Raw genomic sequence first — 24,575 nt, 5'->3', positions numbered from 1 at the left:
GAATAGCCTCCTAGAGTTCCTATTTCTTATAGTCTTATGGGGTTAGAAAGAGATGGAGGGAGGTAGATAGACGCATGGAGTAGCATGTGCTAAAATACCTAATGTGTGTCTTAACAACAAGGTCTAAACCAGAAGACAAGTAGCAACACAAAATATTCAGACTGGAAGAAGGGAGACAGCAAAGTGACCTAGCTCATAGAGTTTGCATGACTCCTAAAGTGAATAGTATTTGAATGTGATTAACAGACTGTGATTTTGTGTTGACAGCTATTGACCTGAACAATATATGGCGGACATGCCACACACATACCCTATCCCACATCAAGAACAGAACAATGCAAATACCCAGGTAGTATCACTTAGCCAAAAGAGCTTGTCTAGGTCATGCCTCTTAATCGTTAAACAATCCATACAGCCATTATGTTAGATCAGGAGAGTGGCCGAGAACATCCTCCAATAAACATTCCGGGTGTAATGTGCCACACTCAGAGATAGGAACACACGTATCAGCGATCAGCTCCTTGGTGCTCACAACAGTCAGAGTCCCTCATCTACAGAGGCCAACAAAAACAGAAATTGCTGGAGAAATTCAGCAGATCTGGCAGCATCTCTAGAGAGAGAAATTGAGTTAATATTTTGAGTCCAACGACCCTTCTTCAGTGCTAAACAAAACAAAAATGCTGGAGGTCACAGTGGGTCAGGCAGACCCACTGTGATCTCCAGCATTTGTTGTTTTCAGTACAGATTCCAACATCTTCGGTAAATTGTTCCCATCTTCTTCAGAACTGATTGCGGCTAAGAAAAAAAAGGTATTCCTAGCTGCTGGCAGTTCTGAAGGATTCACTGGGTTCAAAACGCGAACTGTTTCCCCACGAGTGCTGCCAGACCCGTTGAGTTTCTCCAGCAATTTATGTTTGCATTTCGGATCTCCAACCTCCGTAAGTACTTTGCTATATTCTACAGAGACCAAGTTTGGACCTGCAGGAAATAAGTTTGTATAAATCTAGTGATTTCTGAGCAATAATCTTGAATTTGAGCAAATTATTTGAACCTGAAACACATGAAGTTATTTAGCTATCTTTAAAAGTTTTTTTTAAACAAAAGACTAAATATGAAAGACAGAGAGGGAGAGAGAGAGAAAGATTGAGCAATGTGCATTACAATCAGCTGGCAGTATGATTTACACTATTAGATCGCAATGTTCCAATAAAACAGCCCACTCCTCATTAGATTAAAGCTCTTCCGGATCAGTACTGATTTCACAGATTAATGGTACATGAAACAGATACACGATCTACACAACAGACCATGCAGATGGCCAAATTTTAATTAGAACAATACTGCATTAATCATTTACACGGGCAGCAGCTTGTTTCAGTTCCCTCGCCTCATTTGCCTCCCGTTGGCATAGCTACAGAAATGGTTGCAAACACAGCAACAAATTACACAGATGATCGTCAGGGGGAGGCTGCACAGACTGTCTAAAATCCCTCAGTTCTGATCTGTCACTCTGACTGCGGTCAGGAGCGGCACAATTCAGTCCTGACAAGGGCACCACGCAGAAATACTGCGAAGTTCAAGAAGAGCTCCAAAAACAATTAAAAAGGTAGCTTTGCAAAGCGTAGGTGTGATGCAGAAAACGCAGCATCCTCCCAGCAGCAAACTCCCACAAACCCCAACCTGATAATGACCAAGTCAGCGTTGTTTCTAGCGGGGACTGTCGGAAATTGCTTTTCAGACGGAGGGAATAGTCTTAACTCTGAGCGATGTGCAAAAGTGGCGATACCCGCTCGGTCAATCCTCACACAGAATGTCATTACACTGTAGTTAATCTTCTCTCTATTGTACCACTATGCAAAACTGACATTCCCTATTCATAGACAACAAGGCACTACCGTGGTTCAGCAGTTATCCTTTGCTGCCTCACAGCACCAGCTACCCGGGTTTCATCCCACCCTCGGGTGCCTGTGTGTAGAGTTTGCACATTCTCCCCGTGTCTGCATGGGTTTTCTTTGGGTGCTCCTCCCACAGTCCAATGATGTGCAGTTTAGGTGAACTAACCATGGTTAAAAACCCCATTTGGACTTAAAGGGCCTTCTTGCACTGTAGGGATTCTGTGATTCAAGTTGTTGCAGTGCAGGAGAAGGCCATTCAGCCCATAATATTAATAGACAAGCAATGGACAATTCAGAAATATGTGCTGATAATTCAGAGTTCTCAAAAACTAATTCTGCAGGGTGGTCCTCATTTGAAATCAGCATCAGAATTCCTGAAAACAATGACGTGAAGTGAAATATTTTTATGTGAAGCATGGTTTCGAGAGTTCAGTTCCTGTGGACAACCTTTGCTTGGAAAAGCCAATGAAAAATTGAAAATACTGTGCCAAACAGATGCAGCACCATGCATTCTTCACTGAAATAACATGCAAACCAAAACAAGGAAAGCTTCAGTGAAGCAGGAGGTGATGGCCTTGTGGTATTTTTGCTAGACTATTAATCCAAAAAAATCAGACAATGTTCTGGGGACCCACGTTTGAATCACGCCATGGCAGATGGTGGAATTTGATTTCAATTTTTTTAAAACAAAGTCTGGAATTAAGAATCTACTGAGAAACCATTTCCAGCATCCATTGCTCTTTGATAATCAGAAACAAAAATCATGAATAACTGGAAAAACTCAGCAGATCTGGCAGTATCTGTAGACAGAAAGCAGAGTTAACTTTTTGCTTCTTCAGAACTGTGACCTATTGAGATCTTCCAGCAATTTCTGATCATGTTTATGAAACCATCACCTATTGTCAGAAAGACTCATGTGGTTCGCTAATGTCTTTCAGGGAAAGAAATCTATCGTCTTCACCTGGTCTGGCCTACATGTGATTCCAGACCCACAGCAATGTGGCTGACTCTCAACTGCCCTTTGAAATGGTGTAGCAAGCCACATGGTTCAAGAGCAGCAAGAGGTGCGCAGCAAATGCTGGCCAGTCATCAGTGACTACATCCCGTGAATGAATTAAAAAAAGCTAGCTTGTAGAGAAAACTTGATAGTACGGTATAGATGCAGTACAAGTTCCTTAACTATTCCAGCATAGGTAAAGTACTGGGGATTATAATGCAGAAGAGAATTATTTTAGAGAATTAAATCCACTGTAGTTATTTAAAACAAAATTAAAAACCGAGTTCAATACCTGAACAGTTAAACAAAATAATCTTTGACTGCGAGGTATTGGCATACTGAGAACAGCTCCAGCAGTACAATAAATCACTGATGATACAATAACACAAGATGCAACTGAGAAGTAAGATGATGTTAAATTGGGATTCTGTTCTTGAATATCAGCAGCCGGCAAGAAGTTTCAACACATAATCCTCAAGTGAGCACAGGTAAGGAAAAACACATCAAACTATTTACCATTCCATTACTGCCAGATCAAAAGGTTCATTCATTGGGACAGAAGGGGAAATAATTCACAAACTATTTAGATAAACAAAGAACTGCAGGTGCTAGAAATCTGAATCAAACAACTTCTGAAGAACTGCACTCAAAACATTAACTCTGCTTTCTGTCCACAGATACTGCCAGACCTGCTGAGCTTCTTCAGCATTTCTGTTTTTGTTTGTTACAGGATATTTAGCATTGGGCTTGATGTGATTCACTTCCACATGTTAGAGACTATCTGTATTCACACATGGGGCCTTGTTTCCAGCAGGCAATATGAATCAATGAACACAACCTTTTTCAAAGAAGAACAGCCAATTCCTGCTATATACTCATGGTAGAATCTTGACTGAGCACAGTCCATTCCCTGCTTTGAATTTAATTGGTTAATTAGGATTGATAGCTATTGATTTCTGCTGCAACTCAATACCAGCAATTCAGCAATTTCTTTTCATGTTGTATAAACTGTTCTTTCCTGTCAAAAGCTGACTTTTTAGCATTTCAGTCCTGATAAGTGCAGCACAAAAAGCTTTGTATTCACGTCTCCTTTTGGCAGCGTCTTGTCCTGTACTCCCAAGCAATTCCTAATATTTAGGAGTAACTCATATTGAGGATGCACAAGAGGCGAGAATGAGAGGAGCGCAAAGATTTCAGTAGTTGGAGGTTACAAACAGTTATCATGCACATGATACAACATCTAGCCTAGGAGGATAATAGCCATTAAACTTTTGGGATCACAAAAACTGGTTAGGCGTACTTATGATGAATAATACGCACTTCATAATTTCAGCCTCCATGCTCCAGCACCGAGTCCGAGTTTCTTTCCCTGTGAAGAACTATTTTCTGTTTGACTTGCCCTACTCTTATATTTAGCTCTGCGTGTTAATCTGCTTCAGCTATGGTCATCACTCTAATCTCCCTTTTCCACAAATCTTATCAATGGATTGAGCATCTGCACAGGCCAACTGGGCTCTGTCACCATGGCAACATTCCTTCCTGCCAGCCAATTAGCAGCCTGTTCCACATTTGTTGCTCTCTCACCATCACTTCCACCTTCGCAGTTGCCAGATACAGGCTTTAGAGCCTCACCATTGATGGTAATGTTGTCCTGGATCAGTGCCAGCTATACCATCTGGATGCTGGATGCAGCACACAACAGGAGAAGAGTTTGGGCCGAAAGGCAGGCCACATGATCGTATCCTGACCTGAACTAGAGGTACCTCTGAAGGAGATCCCTTGGAATGAATTTATATGAAATTAGGCAATTTACTAGAAAATTATGTGAAGGTCTCAACCAAATGATTACTCATTTTGCACTATCACTTACTACCAATTTCACTCCAGATAGGTACCACCCGATAAATTAAAGTATATTTGGTCTAGTAGGACAATGGCAACTTTAAACATTTTTTTATTTGACCTACTTTTCCCAAAACAACCTGTTCGGAGATGGTATGAACCACCACTGGAGCACATGAGACTTGAAACCAAGCCTCCTGGTCCAGTGGTAGCAACACCACTTCTGTGCAACAGGAGCCCTACTATGGCAACATTACCTTTATATCTTTAACTCTTTAGCATCATTTTGCTCTTTTGGTGCATGTATTAACACAGGATATTTTTAGAGTAACAAATATATTACTAATAAGAAAAAACACTAGTTAAGCCTCAACTTTCCTGACAATCAACATTACATTTGTAATTTTGGAGTTTTGCCGTAGACCCATTGAGTCAGATAGCACAGAAATTGACCCTTTGGTCTGACCTGTCCATGCCAAAGATAATCCCAAAATAAACTAGTCCCACCTGCCTGCTCCTGGCTCATATCCCACCAAACATTTCCTATTCATATATCCATCCAAATGTCTTTTACACATTGTAATTATATCCTCATCTACCACTTCCTCAGGAAGTTCATTCCACATGTGAACCACACTGTGTAAAAATATTGCCTCTGTCTTTTTTAAAAATCTCTCTCCTCTCACCTTAAAAATGTGCCCTCTAGTCTTAAAATTCCCCATCCTAGAGAAAAGACAGCTACCATCAACACCTCTCATTATTTTATAAAGTTCTATCAGGTTATCTCTCAACCTCCTACGCCCCAGTGAAAAAAGTCCCCCCCTACCCAGCCTTTCTGAAGAACTCAAACCTTCCATACTTGGCAACATCCCAGTAAATCTCTTCTGAGCTCTCTCCAGCTTGATAATATCCTTCCTATAAGTGGGCAACCAGAATTGGGCACAGTGTTTAAGGAGAGGCCTCACCAGTGTCCTGTAAAATCTCAACATAACATACCAACTCCTATATTCAAAGGACTAAGCAATGAAGGCAAGAGTGCCAAACGCCTTTTTAACCATTCTGTCTATATGTGACGCAAACTTTAATACTTATTTACCTGTACTCCTCAGTCCCGCTTGTCTACATCATTATCCAAGGTTCCACCATTAATTGTATAAGCCGACCTTTGTTTGGAGTATTAATATGCAATACATCGCGTTTATCCAGATTAAACTCCATCTGCCATCTTTCAGCCCATTGACTCATTTGATCAAGATCCCTTTGTAATGTAAGCAGACCTTCTTCACTGTCTACTAAGCCACTAATTTTAGTGTCATCTGCAAACTTACTAACCATGCCTTCTATATTCTCATCTAAATCATTTATATAAATGACAGACAAAAGCAGACCCAGAACCCATCCCTGTGGAACACTGCTCGTCACAGGCCTCCATTCTGAAAAGGAACCCTCCACAATTACTCTCTGTCTCCTGCCATTAAACCAATTTTGTGTCCAATTGGCAAGCTCACCCTGAATCTCATGTGACCTAACTTTACTAATTAGTCTACCACGTGGAATCTTGTCAAAGGCTTTTCTAAAATCCAAATAAACAACATCTACTGCCTTGCCCTCATCAACCTTTTTGGTACCATACTCAAAACTTAATCAAATTTTTCCTCATTGAATTCAAACTCTTCGATCTACCATAGTAGTTCTCAAACTCAGGTTCCCAGAACATTACCTGGGTATCTGGATTAATAGTCTGGCAATAATACCAACAAGCCATCCCCTCCACTTCCCTACCAAGCCACCACAACTTATTAAGGATGTCAAGATCTTGGTGGAAGTTCAGAGGAAACCTAATAGAATGTTTCCAGGTGGTTTGAGTTACATGGAGAGACCAGACAGGTTAAAAGAAAAATACTGCAGATGTTGGAACTCTTAAGTAGAAGTAGAAAGTGCTGGTGAAACTCAGCAGGTCTGGCAGCTTCTGTAGAGAGAGAAACAGATGTCACGTCTTGGGTCAAATGTGACTCTACTTGCAATGTTACAAGATCAGCTGAGTATATGCAGTTCTTTCTGCTTTTATTACTAGAGAATCTGGGAGTATTCTCCTGAAGAGCAGGGAAGGTAAAACAGAGGATTATTCAGGCTGTTGAAAATCTTGACGGATTTTGATTGAGTAAACAGAGAAAAACTGCATCCACGGCAGTGGGATTAATAAATAGAAAACACAGATTTAAAGTGATTGCTAAAAGAATAGAAGGCATCCTGAGGAAAGTTTTAGAATTGATGAGACCTGGAATGGGCTGTCAAAAAGGGTGGTGTATCTGGAGTTTTCAAAGGGGAAAATTATAAATACTTGAATGGAAAGAAACAATTGGGCAATAAGTCAATGAAGAAAGGGAAAAAAGGCAATGGGGAGGGATCCGTTCTTTCACAATCATCAGATATCTCAAAGGGCTGGAAATAAAAGCAAACTACAGCAGATGCTGGAGATCTGAAATAAAAATAGAATGTGCCAGAGAAACTCAGCATATCTCTCCCCAGACTATACTTTTCGTCACTGCTGTTTTAATTTTACACAACACAGACATCAATTTGCACACAGTGCACTCTCATAAACAGCAATGTGAAAAATATATATCCTGGTTTTTCACGGAATGTTGATTAAGGAATAAATCTGGACAGGGATAGGGAGACCACCCTTGTTCTTCTACAAAATAGTGCCATATTTACATCCATCTGAAAGGGCAGATGGATTTTAATGCCTCACATGGAAAGTAGCACCTCTGACAAAGCAGCATTGCATAGGGAAAGAGCAGAATACAGACATTATTGCCAGTCACCAGCACAGACACAATGGGCCAAAAGGCTTCTTTCTGTGTTGCATCATTCTATCTTTCCAAGACAGTTTGCAGAAGGGACAAGCTTTCACAAAGGCCCAAGGAATTTAATAGGAATATGTTGCTTTTTAAAAAAGAATATAGTCACAGTCATCACGAAAATGCAACAGCAAAGGGAGCCAGCAATTTCTGTACAAGGTAGAACAATGGAGAGAAACATTAAACAGGACATAAGTGAGATCCCCTTACTTCTCTTTAAACACTGCCACACCAACCTTAGTTTCATTCAGAAGCCAACACTTCAGAGCCTGTACTATCCACTCCTGTTCTGGTAGCACAGTTCCAAGTCACTCACCATTCTGACTTGGAGATATATATCTCTGTTCCTTCAGTGTCACTGGGTCAGAATGCTGGAATTTCCTCCCTAATGGCATTGTGGGTCAACCTACAGCACAGGGGCTGCAGCTCATCGCCAACTTCTGAAGAAAATCTAAAATGGGTAAAAAAAAATGTTGGCCCAGCCAGTGACACCAACATTAAATGAATTAATTAAAATAAACTTTCGGCTTCAGAGACTACAGGTGCTGCTCACTGTCCCACGGTGGGACTAGATTGGGAAGCTGTTCAGGGAAGAAGGAGATAGACCTGTATTTCTATTGTGCCCTTCACAGCTTTAAGGCACCTTAAAGCATGGCACAGCCAATGAAGTACTTGCTTTGTAGAATCACAGCAGTCCATTGTAGACAGCCATGCACCCAAAAGTCACAAAGCAATAACCCATTTACCTGACTTTGAATGAGGATTAGATGTTGGCCAGACTCTCGGAAAGACTGCTTCTCTGAATTGGAGCTGTGGGTGTTTTTTGCTTTGACAGGACCTCACATTGAGATCTCATCAGCAAGACTACAGCATCCGCAGTGCAGCATTCCATCAATGGTGCACTTGAGTATCAGGCTGGATTAAATGCTCAAATCTCTGGATTTCCATCGTTCGTAAAGGCACAACATTAAATGTGAAATCACTCCTATAACTAAATTTGACTTGTAACTTCTGCAGTTTGTAATTACATTCCCTGAGCAGTTTCATTAAAGTGCATTAAACCTACATCGATGATGAGAGATAATGGGAACTGCAGATGCTGGAGAATTCCAAGATAATAAAATGTGAGGCTGGATGAACACAGCAGGCCAAGCAGCATCTCAGGAGCACAAAAGCTGACGTTTCGGGCCTAGACCCTTCATCAGAGAGGGGGATGGGGAGAGGGAGCTGGAATAAATAGGGAGAGAGGGGGAGGCGGACCGAAGATGGAGACTAAAGAAGATAGGTGGAGAGAGTATAGGTGGGGAGGTAGGGAGGGGATAGGTCAGTCCAGGGAAGACGGACAGGTCAAGGAGGTGGGATGAGGTTAGTAGGTAGATGGGGGTGCGGCTTGGGGTGGGAGGAAGGGATGGGTGAGAGGAAGAACAGGTTAGGGAGGCAGAGACAGGTTGGACTGGTTTTGGGATGCAGTGGGTGGGGGGGAAGAGCTAGGCTGGTTGTGTGGTGCAGTGGGGGGAGGGGACGAACTGGGCTGGTTTAGGGATGCAGTTGGGGAAGGGGAGATTTTGAAACTGGTGAAGTCCACATTGATACCATTAGGCTGCAGGGTTCCCAGGCGGAATATGAGCTGCTGTTCCTGCAACCTTCGGGTGGCATCATTGTGGCACTGCAGGAGGCCCATGATGGACATGTCATCTAAAGAATGGGAGTGGGAGTGGAAATGGTTTGCGACTGGGAGGTGCAGTTGTTTGTTGCGAACTGAGCGGAGGTGTTCTGCAAAGCGGTCCCCAAGCCTCCGCTTGGTTTCCCCAATGTAGAGGAAGCCACACCGGGTACAGTGGATGCAGTATACCACATTACCCCCAGACCTCCCACTGACTGAGGACAAACGGTCAGTCCTCAGTATGGGGCTCACCTTTGTCCCCCTACAACCACACATCAACGAATACCAGTCACGATTGGACATAGAACTGTTTTTCCGCCGTCTTCGCCTCCATGCCTACTTCTTCAACTGGGAGCCTAACCCTCCCTCCACTGACCCCTTCATCCGCTTCCAACACAAGTCCTGCTCCTGGACACCACCCCCAGGCCTCCTAACCTCCCTCGACCTCTTCATCTCCAACTGCCGTCGAGACATTAACCGCCTCAACCTCTCCACCCCTCTCACCCACTCCAACCTCTCCCCCGCAGAACGGGCAGCCCTCCGCTCCCTCCGCTCCAACCCCAACCTCACCATCAAACCCGCAGTCAAGGGTGGCGCAGTGGCAGTATGGCGCACTGACCTCTACATCGCCGAGGCCAGACGCCAACTCTCCGACACCACCTCCTACCGCCCCCTCGATCATGACCCCACACCCGAGCACCAAACCATCATCTCCAACACCATTCATGACCTCATCACCTCAGGGGACCTCCCACCCACAGCCTCCAACCTCATTGTTCCCCAACACCGCACGGCCCGTTTCTATCTCCTTCCCAAAATCCACAAACCTGCCTGCCCTGGTCGACCCATCGTCTCAGCCTGCTCCTGCCCCACCGAACTCATCTCCACCTATCTGGACTCCATTTTCTCCCCTTTGGTCCAGGAACTCCCCACCTAGGTCCGTGACACCACCCACGCCCTCCACCTCCTCCAGGACTTCCAATTCCCTGACCCCCAACACCTCATCTTCACCATGGACGTCCAGTCCCTGTACACCTGCATTCCGCATGCAGATGGCCTCAAGGCCCTCCGCTTCTTCCTGTCCCGCAGGCCCGACCAGTCCCCCTCCACCGACACCCTCATCCGCCTAGCTGAACTCGTCCTAACCCTCAACAACTTCTCTTTTGACTCCTCCCACTTCCTACAGACTAAGGGGGTGGCCATGGGCACCTGCATGGGCCCCAGCTATGCCTGCCTCTTTGTAGGTTACGTGGAACAGTCCCTCTTCCGCACCTACACAGGCCCCAAACCCCACCTCTTCCTCCGGTACATTGATGACTGTATCGGCGCCGCCTCTTTCTCCCCAGAGGAGCTCGAACAGTTCATCCACTTCACCAACACCTTCCACCCCAACCTTCAGTTCACCTGGGCCATCTCCAGCGCATCCCTCACCTTCCTGGAATTCTCAGTCTCCATCTCAGGCAACCAGCTTGTAACTGATGTCCATTTCAAGCCCACCGACTCCCACAGCTACCTAGAATACACCTCCTCCCACCCACCCTCCTGCAAAAATTCCATCCCCTATTCCCAATTCCTCCGCCTCCGCCGCATCTACTCCCACGATAAGACATTCCACTCCCGCACATCCCAGATGTCCAAGTTCTTCAAGGACCGCAACTTTCCCCCCACAGTGATCGAGAACGCCCTTGACCGCGTCTCCCGTATTTCCCGCAACACATCCCTCACACCCCGCCCCCGCCACAACTGCCCAAAGAGGATCCCCCTCGTTCTCACACACCACCCTACCAACCTCCGGATACAACGCATCATCCTCCGACACTTCCGCCATTTACAATCCAACCCCACCACCCAAGACATTTTTCCATTCCGACCCCTGTCTGCTTTCCGGAGAGACCACTCTCTCCGTGACTCCCTTGTTCGCTCCACACTGCCCTCCAACCCCACCACACCCGGCACCTTCCCCTGCAACCGCAGGAAATGCTACACTTGCCCCACACCTCCTCCCTCACCCCTATCCCAGGCCCCAAGATGACATTCCACATTAAGCAGAGGTTCACCTGCACATCTGCCAATGTGGTATACCGCATCCACTGTACCCGGTGCGGCTTCCTCTACATTGGGGAAACCAAGCGGAGGCTTGGGGACCGCTTTGCAGAACACCTCCGCTCAGTTCGCAACAAACAACTGCACCTCCCAGTCGCAAACCATTTCCACTCCCACTCCCATTCTTTAGATGACATGTCCATCATGGGCCTCCTGCAGTGCCACAATGATGCCACCCGAAGGTTGCAGGAACAGCAGCTCATATTCCGCCTGGGAACCCTGCAGCCTAATGGTATCAATGTGGACTTCACCAGTTTCAAAATCTCCCCTTCCCCAACTGCATCCCTAAACCAGCCCAGTTCGTCCCCTCCCCCCACTGCACCACACAACCAGCCCAGCTCTTCCCCCCCATCCACTGCATCCCAAAACCAGTCCAACCTGTCTCTGCCTCCCTAACCTGTTCTTCCTCTCACCCATCCCTTCCTCCCACCCCAAGCCGCACCCCCATCTACCTACTAACCTCATCCCACCTCCTTGACCTGTCCGTCTTCCCTGGACTGACCTATCCCCTCCCTACCTCCCCACCTATACTCTCTCCACCTATCTTCTTTAGTCTCCATCTTCGGTCCGCCTCCCCCTCTCTCCCTATTTATTCCAGCTCCCTCTCCCCATCCCCCTCTCTGATGAAGGGTCTAGGCCCGAAACGTCAGCTTTTGTGCTCCTGAGATGCTGCTTGGCCTGCTGTGTTCATCCAGCCTCACATTTTATTATCTTAAACCTACATCAATCTTTGTTAAATCTTAAGCCAGGACATGGGTAGATATTAACATGCAAGCAAGTACATCTCTTGATTGATTAAAGTTTCAGCCCTATCATCCTATCCATTATTCTTGTAATATTCTCTGTTGGTATCAGCATTATTTAGAACCATGTGTCCCACACAGCTTCCATTCCAATTTGGAAAGGGATTGTTCTTGCAGAAGCCACTAAAAGGCAATGATTTACAAGAAACATTTCATTGTAGTACTAGCATAGGTCGTGTGGCATCGCTCACTGTGAGTTAAACTCTGAATACTAGCTGACCTCTCTTGGCACTGCTCACGTTGAGTAGTGGTGAACCTCCTTTGGCATTGCTCCCAGTCACAGCAATTTTAAAGAATGCTGGTAGACACAGCACTACAACACAGCATGCTGAGAGTCAGGGGATGTGGTAGGCATTTAAAATAAACACACAGAGACATGGTGAAGTACATCAGTGTTGGCACAACGCCTTTTGATTGACTTCTGAAATCTTTGAGTCAATGAGAGGAAATGAGCAGTGCTGAAGTTTTCATTCAGTCAGTGATAGTTATAAGATATTTCTAGCGAGTTTTGAGAAGATATTTCTGTTGTAGACACATAGAAAGCAGGGTGTGTAAGATAAACAGACTGATTTATAATTTTTATGCAGGTGTTAATCTTCATGTTCATGTAGTCACACCTGCTATTCTTACATCCTCCATTAGGTGGTGCTGGTGATACCAATATAGGAGGAAGACCTAAATGAAAACCTGAAGGACTGAGATACTGTGATCCAGAAACGCGAAGAACAGTTCGGGAAGGGTGACTCGATCTCTCCACAGATGCTGCCAGACTTGCTGAGCTTTTCCAGCAATTTCTGTCTTTGTAGCAAGAAGACCTGTTCTATTTACCTTCTTTGGAGACAGAGCTGCAACATCCTATGGGCATTTTACAACAAACACACTTGGAAAAGACACTACTCCCTCCAACTAACCATGAACAAGATCCCCGGAGACTAACCAGAATGTCAGGTATAATTATTAATAGCCTGAGGGGATGGGGGAATTACTTGAAGTAAACCATATAAAACAGCAAATCCCACCATTAGTACGGTGGAAGAACCTGCTAATACGTACAATATGAGCTTTGTTTCTAGCACGGCTAGACTAAAGCAGAAAGATATTGCCAATTCTTCTGCGTCGCTGGGTCAAAATTCTTGCAATCCCTCCCTCTCACCATTGTGGGTCTAACTACAGCACATGGACTGCAGAAGTTGCTGAAGAAGGGTCTAGGCCCGAAACATCAGCTTTCCTGCTCCTCTGATCTTGCTTGGCCTGCTGTGTTCATCCAGCTGTACACTTTGTTATATCAGCAGTTCAAGAAGGCAGCCCACCTTCTCAAGGACACCTGGGAATGGGCAATAAATGCTGGCCCACCTAGAGATGCCTGATCCCATGAATGATTAAATATTGAAAAGAAAACTTTTGCACTTGAAAATCTCACACATCATAAACAAGTAGAATGAAGCCAGGAGGGAAAGCCCCCCTTTCCCAATTCTCGAGATTGCGAACGGAACTGGTGGTAGCAAAAATGTAATTGCTGTCATTTCTATTTCTGATTCCTGATTCAGACCTGCGCAAATGATGCAACTTCTGAGCAAAAAATGGCTGGAGTGTTAGACAGGAATTGGCAATTCAATTCCTTGAGCCTTCAATAATAACGAGTAATCTCCCACAACTACATCCTCCTACACTATACGAACATCCCTTATTCTCAATTATTCTCCATCATTCTCAATCTCTTTAGTGCCCAAAATCCAATGGAAGCTATCTTGAAATTGGTCAATGAGCTACCAACAGCTCCAAATTCCAAAGATTCACACCCTCTTAAGAGTGAAGAACTTTCTTCACACCTGAGTCAAAAATAGTTGATCCTTCATTCTGAGACTGAACCCCTGGTTTTAGATTAGTTCCAGTTGATGTTGCTGAAGTGGCGTTATGTTCCGTACAATAAATTAGAACAAAACTTTGTTAGACTAAAATGAACTAACAACATCTCAAGAACTACTTACCTGAGGGCACTGGGTGGACTTTCCGCTTTAACTGTTTATTGGGCTTGAAAAAACCTGGCATCGTAACTGGGTGAATCTCAACATTCTGCAACAACCATCCTCTTTGTTCCAGGGTCTCCTATCTGTAAAAGTTGCCAGATGATCCTGAGTGTTTCAATATACAGTGCAAGTAACTCCACCCACTGTCCCCTTTTCACATCATGCACACTACGCCCCCTTGGTGATGACCAACTCCAGTTAGTCTCCAGGTTGGCTACGTACAGTGCTGCAGCACTCCGTCTCCTCATCTCCCCACCTCCCCCCCTCTTGTTACCATAGAGGTTTCATATTTCAGGGAAAAGGAGATGCTGATTATCTCATTGTCAGCTCTAGCCTAGAGTAGAACTAAGGGCATTCTGTGTATTATGCATTGACTGTGCATAACAATCAAGCAATGTATTCTTTTCCAATGGGTTTTGTTTCAAAACAAATTCAGCTAGGCTTGAAATGACAGGATTGCTCTTTTGTTCAGAGGCAGCATGTATTGTGATTCAAGTGTCTTTGATTCTCGCTTCCCATACATGTTAAAGAAACATAATTCATATTTTCATTTATTTGTTATTTCTATCCTTACATCCATTCAATTTTACTTTATAAATCATGTACTCTCAGTTTTATGCAGAGAATGTTGTCAACCAAAATGAGGAAAATGCAAAAGGCATTGAATAGGTTACTGAGATAACAAGGTGTAGAGCTGGATGAACACAGCAGGCCAAAGCGGCACCAGAGGAGCAGGAAAGCTGACGTTTCGGGCCTAGACCCTTCTTGTACGTCAGCTTTCCTGCTCGGCCTGCTGTATTCATCCAGCTCTAGACCTTGTTATTTCAGATTCTTCAGCATCTGCAGTTCCTACTATCTTTGAATAGATTTGCTCAAGCAACTTAAGTTACAGTTTAAAAGTAACCAAACTAAAAATTGACATGAGGAGGAGAGACCAAATACAAATATAAATGCATTTTAGGTATTGAAATACACAATGGGCAACTTCCAAATTGTGGAAAGGGTCAATAGTTGAAAGGGGCGATTGAAAATGGAAATAATCATCTTGGTAGGCTGCACAAGTTGATAAGAGTGAATGATCAGCCACTTGCACAACCTAATACATACATGACAAGAGGAAGAACAGTTGTTGGAACTTATTTGACAGTGTTTTTTCAGGACTGAAATGAAAGGTGACTAACATTTGGGAACAAAAGACTTGTGCATCGTATAAAAAAAGGTCTGAATATAAAGTCAAAAAATTACCAAATGAAACAAAACACACAAGTATAAGATAATAAAGTGTGGAGCTGGATGAACACAGCAGGCCCAGCAGCATCTCAGGAGCACAAAAGCTGACGTTTCGGGCCTAGACCCTTCATCACAAGTATAAGAGTTGGGAGGTCATGTTGCAGCTGTACGGTGGCTCAGTGGTTAGCACTTCTGCCTGACTGCGCCAGGGACCCGGGTTCAATTCCAGCCTCGGGCGACTGTCTGTGTGGAGTTTGCACATTCTCCCCATGTCAGTGTGGGTTTCCTCTGCATGCTCAGGTTTCCTCCCACAGTCCAAAGATGTGCAGGCTTGATAAATTGGCCATACGAAATTGCCCGTAGTGTTCAGGAATGTAGAGATTAGGTGGGTTATACAGGAATGGATCTGGGTGGGATGCTCTGAGGGTCGGTGTGGACCTGTTGGGCCGAAGGGCCTGTTTCCACACTGTGGGGATTCCACGATTCTGCAGGACATTGGTGAGGCCACATTTGGAACATTGCATTCAATTCTGGATTCCCTGTTATTGGAAAAACGTTAAACTTCAAAGCGTCCAGAAAAGATTTTGCGAGGTTGTTGCTTTCCTGCTCCTCTGATGCTGCTTTGGCCTGCTGTGTTCATCCAGCTCTACACATTCTTATCTCAGTAATTTATTTATTTGTTTGGGTTGGAGAGTTTCAGCTACAGGGAGAGACTGAACAGGCTGGGGTTTTTTCCCCTGGAGCATCGGAGGCTGAGGGCTGTCATTCAGTTGTGACCTTACGGAGGTTTACTGAATCATGACGAGCATGAATAGGGTGAATAGCCCAGGTCTTTCTCCGAGGGCAGGCATGTCTAAAACTAGAGGGCACAGATTTAAGGTGAGACAGGAAAGATTTTAAAAAGACCTGATGGGTAACTTTTTCACACGGGGGGTGGTGTGTGTAAGGAATGAGCTGCCAGAGGAAGTGGTGGAGGCTGGTACAATTACAACATTCAAGAAATGCATCTGGATGGGTACATGAATAGGAAGGGTTTAGCGGGATATGGGCCAAATGCGGGTAAACGAGACTAAGTCAGATTGGGGTGTCTTGCTGGCATGTGTGAGTTGGATCGAAGGGTCTGTTTCAATGCTGCATGACTCTATGTCCAACAAAAATAACCCTGGTAATTAGAAAAGGGCTATTTGTTTCTCTGGCAGTATAATATGAATGAACTCTTGTTCTTTATATATTTTCATTTTTAAGCCCAAAGCTGAACATATTCTCTCTGATTACTGATGAACATAGCCTTATATTTTCCCCTGGGATTTGAAGGAATATGGTCTAAAATGTATCTCATGAATTGTTTGGCTTGTTGTATAAATGTGAAAAGCCTCTGGTGTAATGAAAAGCATTGCATTCTACTACTGAAATCTCCAACTACTCATGAAAACCATTTTCCAACTGACTTTAAGAATCTCATCACATTCCTATAAGTCTCTGAGGACCAAATGTTGAAAGAGGATCCCTTTCCGGACCCGAAACGTTAACTGTTTTCTCCTCCACAGATGCTGCCAGACCTGCTGAGCTTTTCCAACAACTTTTTTGTTCCTGATTTACAGCATCCGCAGTTCTTTTGGTTTCCCTTTCTGGCAGTTCAACCAACAAACCATCAAGTAACAATGCTGGATACCAGCAGCAAGGGTTCAATGCCTAAACCAGCTGAGGTTACCACGAAGGACTCGACTTCTCTTGCCTGCCCCTCACTTGAGATGTGATGATCCTAAGGTTAAACCACCACGAGTCATCTCTCTCTAATGAGAGTGGCATTTATGGTGACCTCACCTTTTATACAAAACGTCTAAACCAAATGTTCAAAATTTGGCTTGTAAACTTCTCAGACATTATTCTCAATGACCAATAACACTAATGCAAAATTTTCACATGTTGGCTTTGTATTCCAACATTCTGATTGGCTGACAGAGATCTTGTGACTTGGTGCTACTCTCCTGATTGCATCGTTTTCCAGCTATCTTATCTGTTGCTGCTATGTACAGGACGCACCTGAATATTCCTTGTTTGATAGGGTTCGGTAATAATGCTAACAGAGTTTGGATAGGTGGGAAGCGGGCATTCAGCAGACTGTAGTTGATATAGTATTGGCTCATTAGTGCCTGGCAACTGGTTGCTGTTTGCTGCTCATTGGCTGTACGTTTGCTCCACGGAACAATGTGACTGAAAATTCTCATCAGACGTTGGACCAATGCTCATTGGTCACTTGTGACCATGTGACAACAGAAAGACAATACATCATAATGCCAAAGTTACTCAACTTTGCCTTTTCAACTGACTTTCAGCTCAGTGGTGTGTTACCAGAACAAAGTTGTTGCATTAACTCATACACCACGGAAAGAGACACTTCAGTCCAATTCTTCCATGTCAAGTTTCCCAAACTAAACTAGTCCCGCCCGCCTGTGTTTAGTCCATATCCCTTTAAACACTCTGACATGGGACGTGCTAACTGATATTTACTCATGACCCATTGTGGTTGGCTGGCTCACTGAGCTGGTTCATTGTTCCACAGACCTTTCATTACCCCACTGGGTAACATCGTCAGGGCAGCCTCCGATGAAGTACCATGGTATTCTCCCCTTCCCCTACTGCATCCCTAAACCAGCCCAGTTCGTCCCCTCCCCCCACTGCACCACACAACCAGCCCAGCTCTTCCTCTCCACCCACTGCATCCCAAAACCAGTCCAACCTGTCTCTGCCTCCTTAACCTGTTCTTCCTCTCACCCATCCCTTCCTCCCACCCCAAGCCGCACCCCCATCTACCTACTAACCTCATCCCACCTCCTTGACCTGTCCATCTTCCCTGGACTGACCTATCCTCTCCCTACCTCCCCACCTATACTGTCTCCACCTATCTTCTTTTCTCTCCATCTTCGGTCCGCCTCCCCCTCTCTCCCTATTTATTCCAGTTCCCTTTCCCCATCCCCCCCTCTGATGAAGGGTCTAGGCCAAAACGTCAGCTTTTGTGCTCCTGAGATGCTGCTTGGCCTGCTGTGCCCATACAGCCTCACATTTTATTATCATGGTATTTTCCTGCCTGGTTTTGAAACTCTGGAGTCCATTGAGCTGGATTACTTGCGGTTTTCCTTCATAGTGGAGTGTATATGGGGTCAGGTTCTATGTGTTTGTTGATGGCTTTCTTCGTGGGACAAGAAAAGCAGCGACAGGCACGGGAATTCCTAGAAGCCTGGTACTCCACAAAGAAAGCCAGCAATAAATGCATAGAACTCGACCCCATATACACTCCACTATAAAGGAAAACTGGAAGTGACCACAAGCACTCGAAGTGTAAACTGTATAAGTTAAGACATTCTTAAGCTTTTCTTGTGCCTTTTTGTTGTGTTGTAACTGATGGGTAAATTGTAATAAAGGTCACCTGAATCTGCCCTGCGACTCGGACTCTCATCGAAAATATGAGATCTAACACTTACTAAAGAGGTTTGAAATGTAGTGCATGCAACAAAGCTAAAGAAGGATCAAAACCATAAATGTTTCAAATCCTCTGGCAAAAAATACACCACCTTCGAGTGCCAGCACAAGCGCATTTTCAGAATCTGCTCAACTCAATTATTTCCAAACATTCATGAACAATGGATCAGAGCAAATTGCAAAGTTGAGTAAATTGTAGCTTCAGAGATAATGGGAACTGCAAATGCTGGAGAATTCCAAGATAATAAAATGTGAGGCAAAATTCCATCCCCTATTCCCAATTCCTCCGCCTCCGCCGCATCTGCTCCCACGATAAGACATTCCACTCCCGCACATCCCAGATGTCCAAGTTCTTCAAGGACCGCAACTTTCCCCCCACAGTGATCGAGAACGCCCTTGACCGCGTCTCCCGTATTTCCCGCAACACATCCCTCACACCCCGCCCCCGCCACAACCGCCCCAAGAGGATCCCCCTCGTTCTCACACACCACCCTACCAACCTCCGGATACAACGCATTATCCTCCGACACTTCCGCCATTTACAATCCGACCCCACCACCCAAGACATTTTTCCATCCCCTCCCCTGTCAGCTTTCCGGAGAGACCACTCTCTCCGTGACTCCCTTGTTCACTCCACACTGCCCTCCAACCCCACCACACCCGGCACCTTCCCCTGCAACCGCAGGAAATGCTACACTTGTCCCCACACCTCCTCCCTCACCCCCATCCCAGGCCCCAAGATGACATTCCACATTAAGCAGAGGTTCACCTGCACATCTGCCAATGTGGTATACTGCATCCACTGTACCCGGTGCGGCTTCCTCTACATTGGGGAAACCAAGCGGAGGCTTGGGGACCGCTTTGCAGAACACCTCCGCTCAATCCGCAACAAACAACTGCACCTCCCAGTCGCAAACCATTTCCACTCCCCCTCCCATTCTCTAGATGACATGTCCATCATGGGCCTCCTGCAGTGCCACAATGATGCCACCCGAAGGTTGCAGGAACAGCAACTCATATTCCGCCTGGGAACCCTGCAGCCATATGGTATCAATGTGGACTTCACCAGTTTCAAAATCTCCCATCTACCTACTAACCTCATCCCACCTCCTTGACCTGTCCGTCTTCCCTGGACTGACCTATCCCCTCCCTACCTCCCCACCTACACTCTCTCCAGCTATCTTCTTTACTCTCCATCTTCGGTCCGCCTCCCCCTCTCTCCCTATTTATTCCAGTTCCCTCTCCCCATCCCCCTCTCTGATGAAGGGTCTAGGCCCGAAACGTCAGCTTTTGTGCTCCTGAGATGCTGCTTGGCCTGCTGTGTTCATCCAGCCTCACATTTTATTATCTTATTAAATTGTAGCTTATCAGGTTAGCAGGAATCCTGGAGCTGCCAGTCTGCAGGCTTTCAGAAGTCTACATATGCAGTCGATAGGGGCATCTAGTGTCAGCAGATAGTGCCTTCACAATGATAGACAGCCAGGCTCTGGAGGAAATGAGCAGCACGGACATGGCCTTGATGCTCAGGTCAGGCAGTGCTGTTTCCCAAATATTTCACAGTACACCTCTTACCTTGCAGGAGCATGCCAAATGAAGACAACTGGTGTGCATGACCCTTCTTCTGGAACACAACTGAGTGACTTGCTTGAGTGATAATGGGAACTGCAGATGCTGGAGAATCCAAGATAACAAAGTGTGGAGCTGGATGAACACAGCAGGCCAAGCAGCATCTCAGGAGCACAAAAGCTGACGTTTCGGGCCTAGATTCCCCCGAAGGGTCTAGGCCCGAAACGTCAGCTTTTGTGCTCCTGAGACGCTGCTTGGCCTGCTGTGTTCATCCAGCTCCACACTTTGTTATCTTGAGTGACTCGCTTGTGCCATTTCACAAGGCAGATTAGAGTCAACCACATGATCGTAGAATCACAAGTCAACCAGACCATGAAAGGACAGCAGATCTCCTTCACTGAAGTTCATCTCTCTGCAGCACATGGTTCTGTCTCAGCCTGGGATAGCAGTATCTCAGAGTGTGAATAGGTCCTGCCTGGGCATGTTCCGGAGGCACCAGGAAAAATCAGAAAGAGCAAAGTGACTAAGCTCTCCTGTTACCTGCAGCGTTGAGAACAGGCAGCTGAAGTCTCCTGAAGAGCAAGCTAAGCAGAGGGTTCACTAAAGACTGCTGAACTTTTATCTTAATTCCTTTAGAGATTCATACCATCCCTACAATGTGGAAGTGGGCCCATTTGGCCCATTGAGTCCACATTGACCCTCTGAAGAGCATCCCACTAACCACGCATACTTGTAACCCTGCATTTCCCATGGCTAACCCAACGAGCCTGCACACCCCTGGATACTATCTAGCATGGCCAATCTACCCTAAAGTGTGCATCTTTGTGACTGGGGAAGGAAACAGGAGGACCTGGAGGAAACACGTGAAGATATGGGGATTATGCACAAACTCCGTTTAGACACTCAATGGAGGCTGGAATTGAACCCAGGTCCCTGGCAATGTGAGGAGCAGTGCTAACCTGAGCAACTGTGCTGCCCCATACTTTATTTTTCTCACTTAAATTAAGAAGGACTTTAATGTTAACCATTACCTTATTTGTTTAGTTTTCTATTTATTCTTATGAAGGTAATGCTTAACTTCTTAAACCAATTGCTTTTATTACTTGGTACCTAAGATGGCAGTGTGTGGTGACATTATATATCTTTCACTGTATTCCTGTATTTGAATAGGTGGCAATAAAATCCAAACTTAATCCAGTCAACCAGATTGGATTTTACTTTCAATCCCCCAACACTTACCACACCTTGTGCCTCAGGTTTCTTGTACATTGCATCCAGCAATGCTACTTCCTGAAAGTAATATTACTTAATTTGCATTCAGTTTAATTCAGCTTCCATCATATTTCAAGAGAGTCTATTTCATCAACAGAACATTCATTCAATGATATATTGCCTCTGTAAATTTGTCTGAATTAAGAGTGACATGTAGACTGTCCTTTGATTCTGTTGTTCTAGATAGAGAATCAGAACATCTGAATTCTCCTTCAAAACAGTGTTGTGCAATTTTTAAGGTTGTAGCTCTATGTCCTTTTACCAAGGTATTGGAAAATGAAAACACAGCAAGCTGTATATCTTACACAAATCACACACTAGGAACACCACAAGTTTGTATCAAGGTACCTAAAAATATGGAGAGAATATTATTTCTATTGCCTTAGATGCAATTTTCAATTTGTAATATTTTGCCTTTGGGCAGTATGCCTGACATTAAACCTTGTAAACATTAAAGGTATTCTAACGGTGCTGGGGTAGCTAAGTGTGGACCATATTGTCTGAAGACAAGTTGAATTTTTATTGTACTTTCCATCATTCTCATGTCAAGATGTTTGATAAAGTATTTCTCAAAATCTTGTGACTAAACTACATTTTTAGATTTTAAAAAAATCATTTGTGTCCACTTAAGACAGCAGATGGGGCCCTCAGCTTAATGTCTTATCTGGAAGATGACTGCAGTAAAGCACTTTATCAGAGCTGCCCTGAGCAGATAGGTTCACATGTTCAGATCTCCAGAGTGAAGCTTCAGCCTAAACATTTCTGGTTCATAGTTAAGAGTGCAACAGATGGGTCTGGCACCATCCAGAGTGAAGCAGCCTGCTTGATCAGCATGCCATTCACAGGGCCAAGCACTGGTGAAGTCATATTATCACTGGGGTATTAACTCACACGAATGCCCCAGGGAAATCCCACTATGGGAACTGGTGAAATTTAAAATCAATTCCTAAAACTGGAATATAAAGTTAATGGCGCCATGGAATTATGAATTATTACCTGATCTAGCCGATATGTGGCTCCAGATCCACAGTAATGTTATTGATGGTCCTCCTAGTGACACCCACATCCATGGGAGAAGAAAATCTTCAACATACACAGGAAATGGCAGAGGAGCTGATTAAAAACTTTGCATCAATCTTCATGGTAGAGGTCACTAATTGCATTCCAAAAATGCAAATCAATCAAAGGGCAAATTTAAGGGGTTTAGGAGATAGATACAATACCTAGCACTAGAGAAAAAGTATGAAGGAAGCTAATGCGGTTAAAGGCCAATAAGATCCTTACGGGTTGCATCCTAGGATGTTAAAGGAAGTAGTCACAGAGGTAGTGGGTGCGCTGTAGCACGTTTGCAAGAATCCTTAGATTGTGGAAAAGTCGCAGAAAATTGGAAAATTGCCTTGTTTGAGAAGGGAAGAGAAAAATAAGGATAACTATAGGCTGGGGGGGGGGGTGGGAGAGATGATGGGAACTGCAGATGCTGGAGAATTCCAAGATAATAAAATGTGAGGCTGGATGAACACAGCAGGCCAAGCAGCATCTCAGGAGCACAAAAGCTGACGTTTCGGGCCTAGACCCTTCATCAGAGAGGGGGATGGGGAGAGGGAACTGGAATAAATAGGGAGAGAGGGGGAGGCGGACCGAAGATGGAGAGTAAAGAAGATAGGTGGAGAAAGTATAGGTGGGGAGGTAGGGAGGGGATAGGTCAGTCCAGGGAAGACGGACAGGTCAAGGAGGTGGGATGAGGTTAGTAGGTAGCTGGGGGTGCGGCTTGGGGTGGGAGGAAGAGATGGGTGAGAGGAAGAGCCGGTTAGGGAGGCAGAGACAGGTTGGGACTGGTTTTGGGATGCAGTGGGTGGGGGGGAAGAGCTGGGCTGGTTGTGTGGTGCAGTGGGGGGAGGGGATGAACTGGGCTGGTTTTTGGGATGCAGTAGGGGAAGGGGAGATTTTGAAACTGGTGAAGTCCACATTGATACCATTGGGCTGCAGGGTTCCCAGCGGAATATGAGTTGCTGTTCCTGCAACCTTCGGGTGGCATCATTGTGGCACTGCAGGAGGCCCATGATGGACATGTCATCTAGAGAATGGGAGGGGGTGTGGAAATGGTTTGCGACTGGGAGGTGCGGTTGTTTGTTGCGAACTGAGCGGAGGTGTTCTGCAAAGCGGTCCCCAAGCCTCCGCTTGGTTTCCCCAATGTAGAGGAAGCCGCACCGGGTACAGTGGATGCAGTATACCACATTGGCAGATGTGCAGGTGAACCTCTGCTTAATGTGGAATGTCATCTTGGGGCTGGGATAGGGGTGAGGGGTGAGGGAGGAGGTGTGGGGACAAGTGTAGCATTTCCTGCGGTTGCAGGGGAAGGTGCCGGGTGTGGTGGGGTTGGAGGGCAGTGTGGAGCGAACAAGGGAGCCACGGAGAGAGTGGTCTCTCCGGAAAGCAGACAGGGGAGGGGATGGAAAAATGTCTTGGGTGGTGGGGTTGGATTGTAAATGGCGGAAGTGTCGGAGGATGATGCGTTGTATCCGGAGGTTGGTAGGGTGGTGTGTGAGAACGAGGGGGATCCCTCTTTGGGCGGTTGTGGCGGGGGCCGGGGGTGTGTGAGGGATGTGTTGCGGGAAATACGGGAGACGCGGTCAAGGGCGTTCTCGATCACTGTGGGGGGGAAAGTTGCGGTCCTTGAAGAACTTGGACATCTGGGATGTGCGGGAGTGGAATGTCTTATCGTGGGAGCAGATGCGGCGGAGGCGGAGGAATTGGGAATAGGGGATGGAATTTTTGCAGGAGGGTGGGTGGGAGGAGGTGTATTCTAGGTAGCTGTGGGAGTCGGTGGGCTTGA

The 24,575-nt window shown here is 45.4% G+C and overlaps 1 protein-coding gene across 1 annotated transcript in view; it reads right to left on the bottom strand.

Annotated features, from left to right (window-relative positions):
- The window catches only part of LOC125467457 (protein transport protein Sec24A-like), a 66,336-nt gene extending 52,075 nt beyond the window's left edge, over window positions 1–14,261 (bottom strand). Inside the window, exon 1 of the mRNA XM_059640280.1 lies at window positions 14,156–14,261. Coding sequence (XP_059496263.1) covers window positions 14,156–14,216 — 61 coding nt within the window. The 5' untranslated portion in view covers window positions 14,217–14,261. The remainder of the gene's footprint in view (window positions 1–14,155) is intronic.
- Window positions 14,262–24,575: the final 10,314 nt, after the last annotated feature.

This window comes from Stegostoma tigrinum, chromosome 37 (genome assembly GCF_030684315.1).
Source record: "Stegostoma tigrinum isolate sSteTig4 chromosome 37, sSteTig4.hap1, whole genome shotgun sequence".
Lineage (NCBI taxonomy): Eukaryota > Metazoa > Chordata > Chondrichthyes > Orectolobiformes > Stegostomatidae > Stegostoma > Stegostoma tigrinum.
The sequence above is the reverse complement of the archived record's forward strand: the minus strand, read 5'-3'. Positions and strand labels throughout refer to the sequence as shown.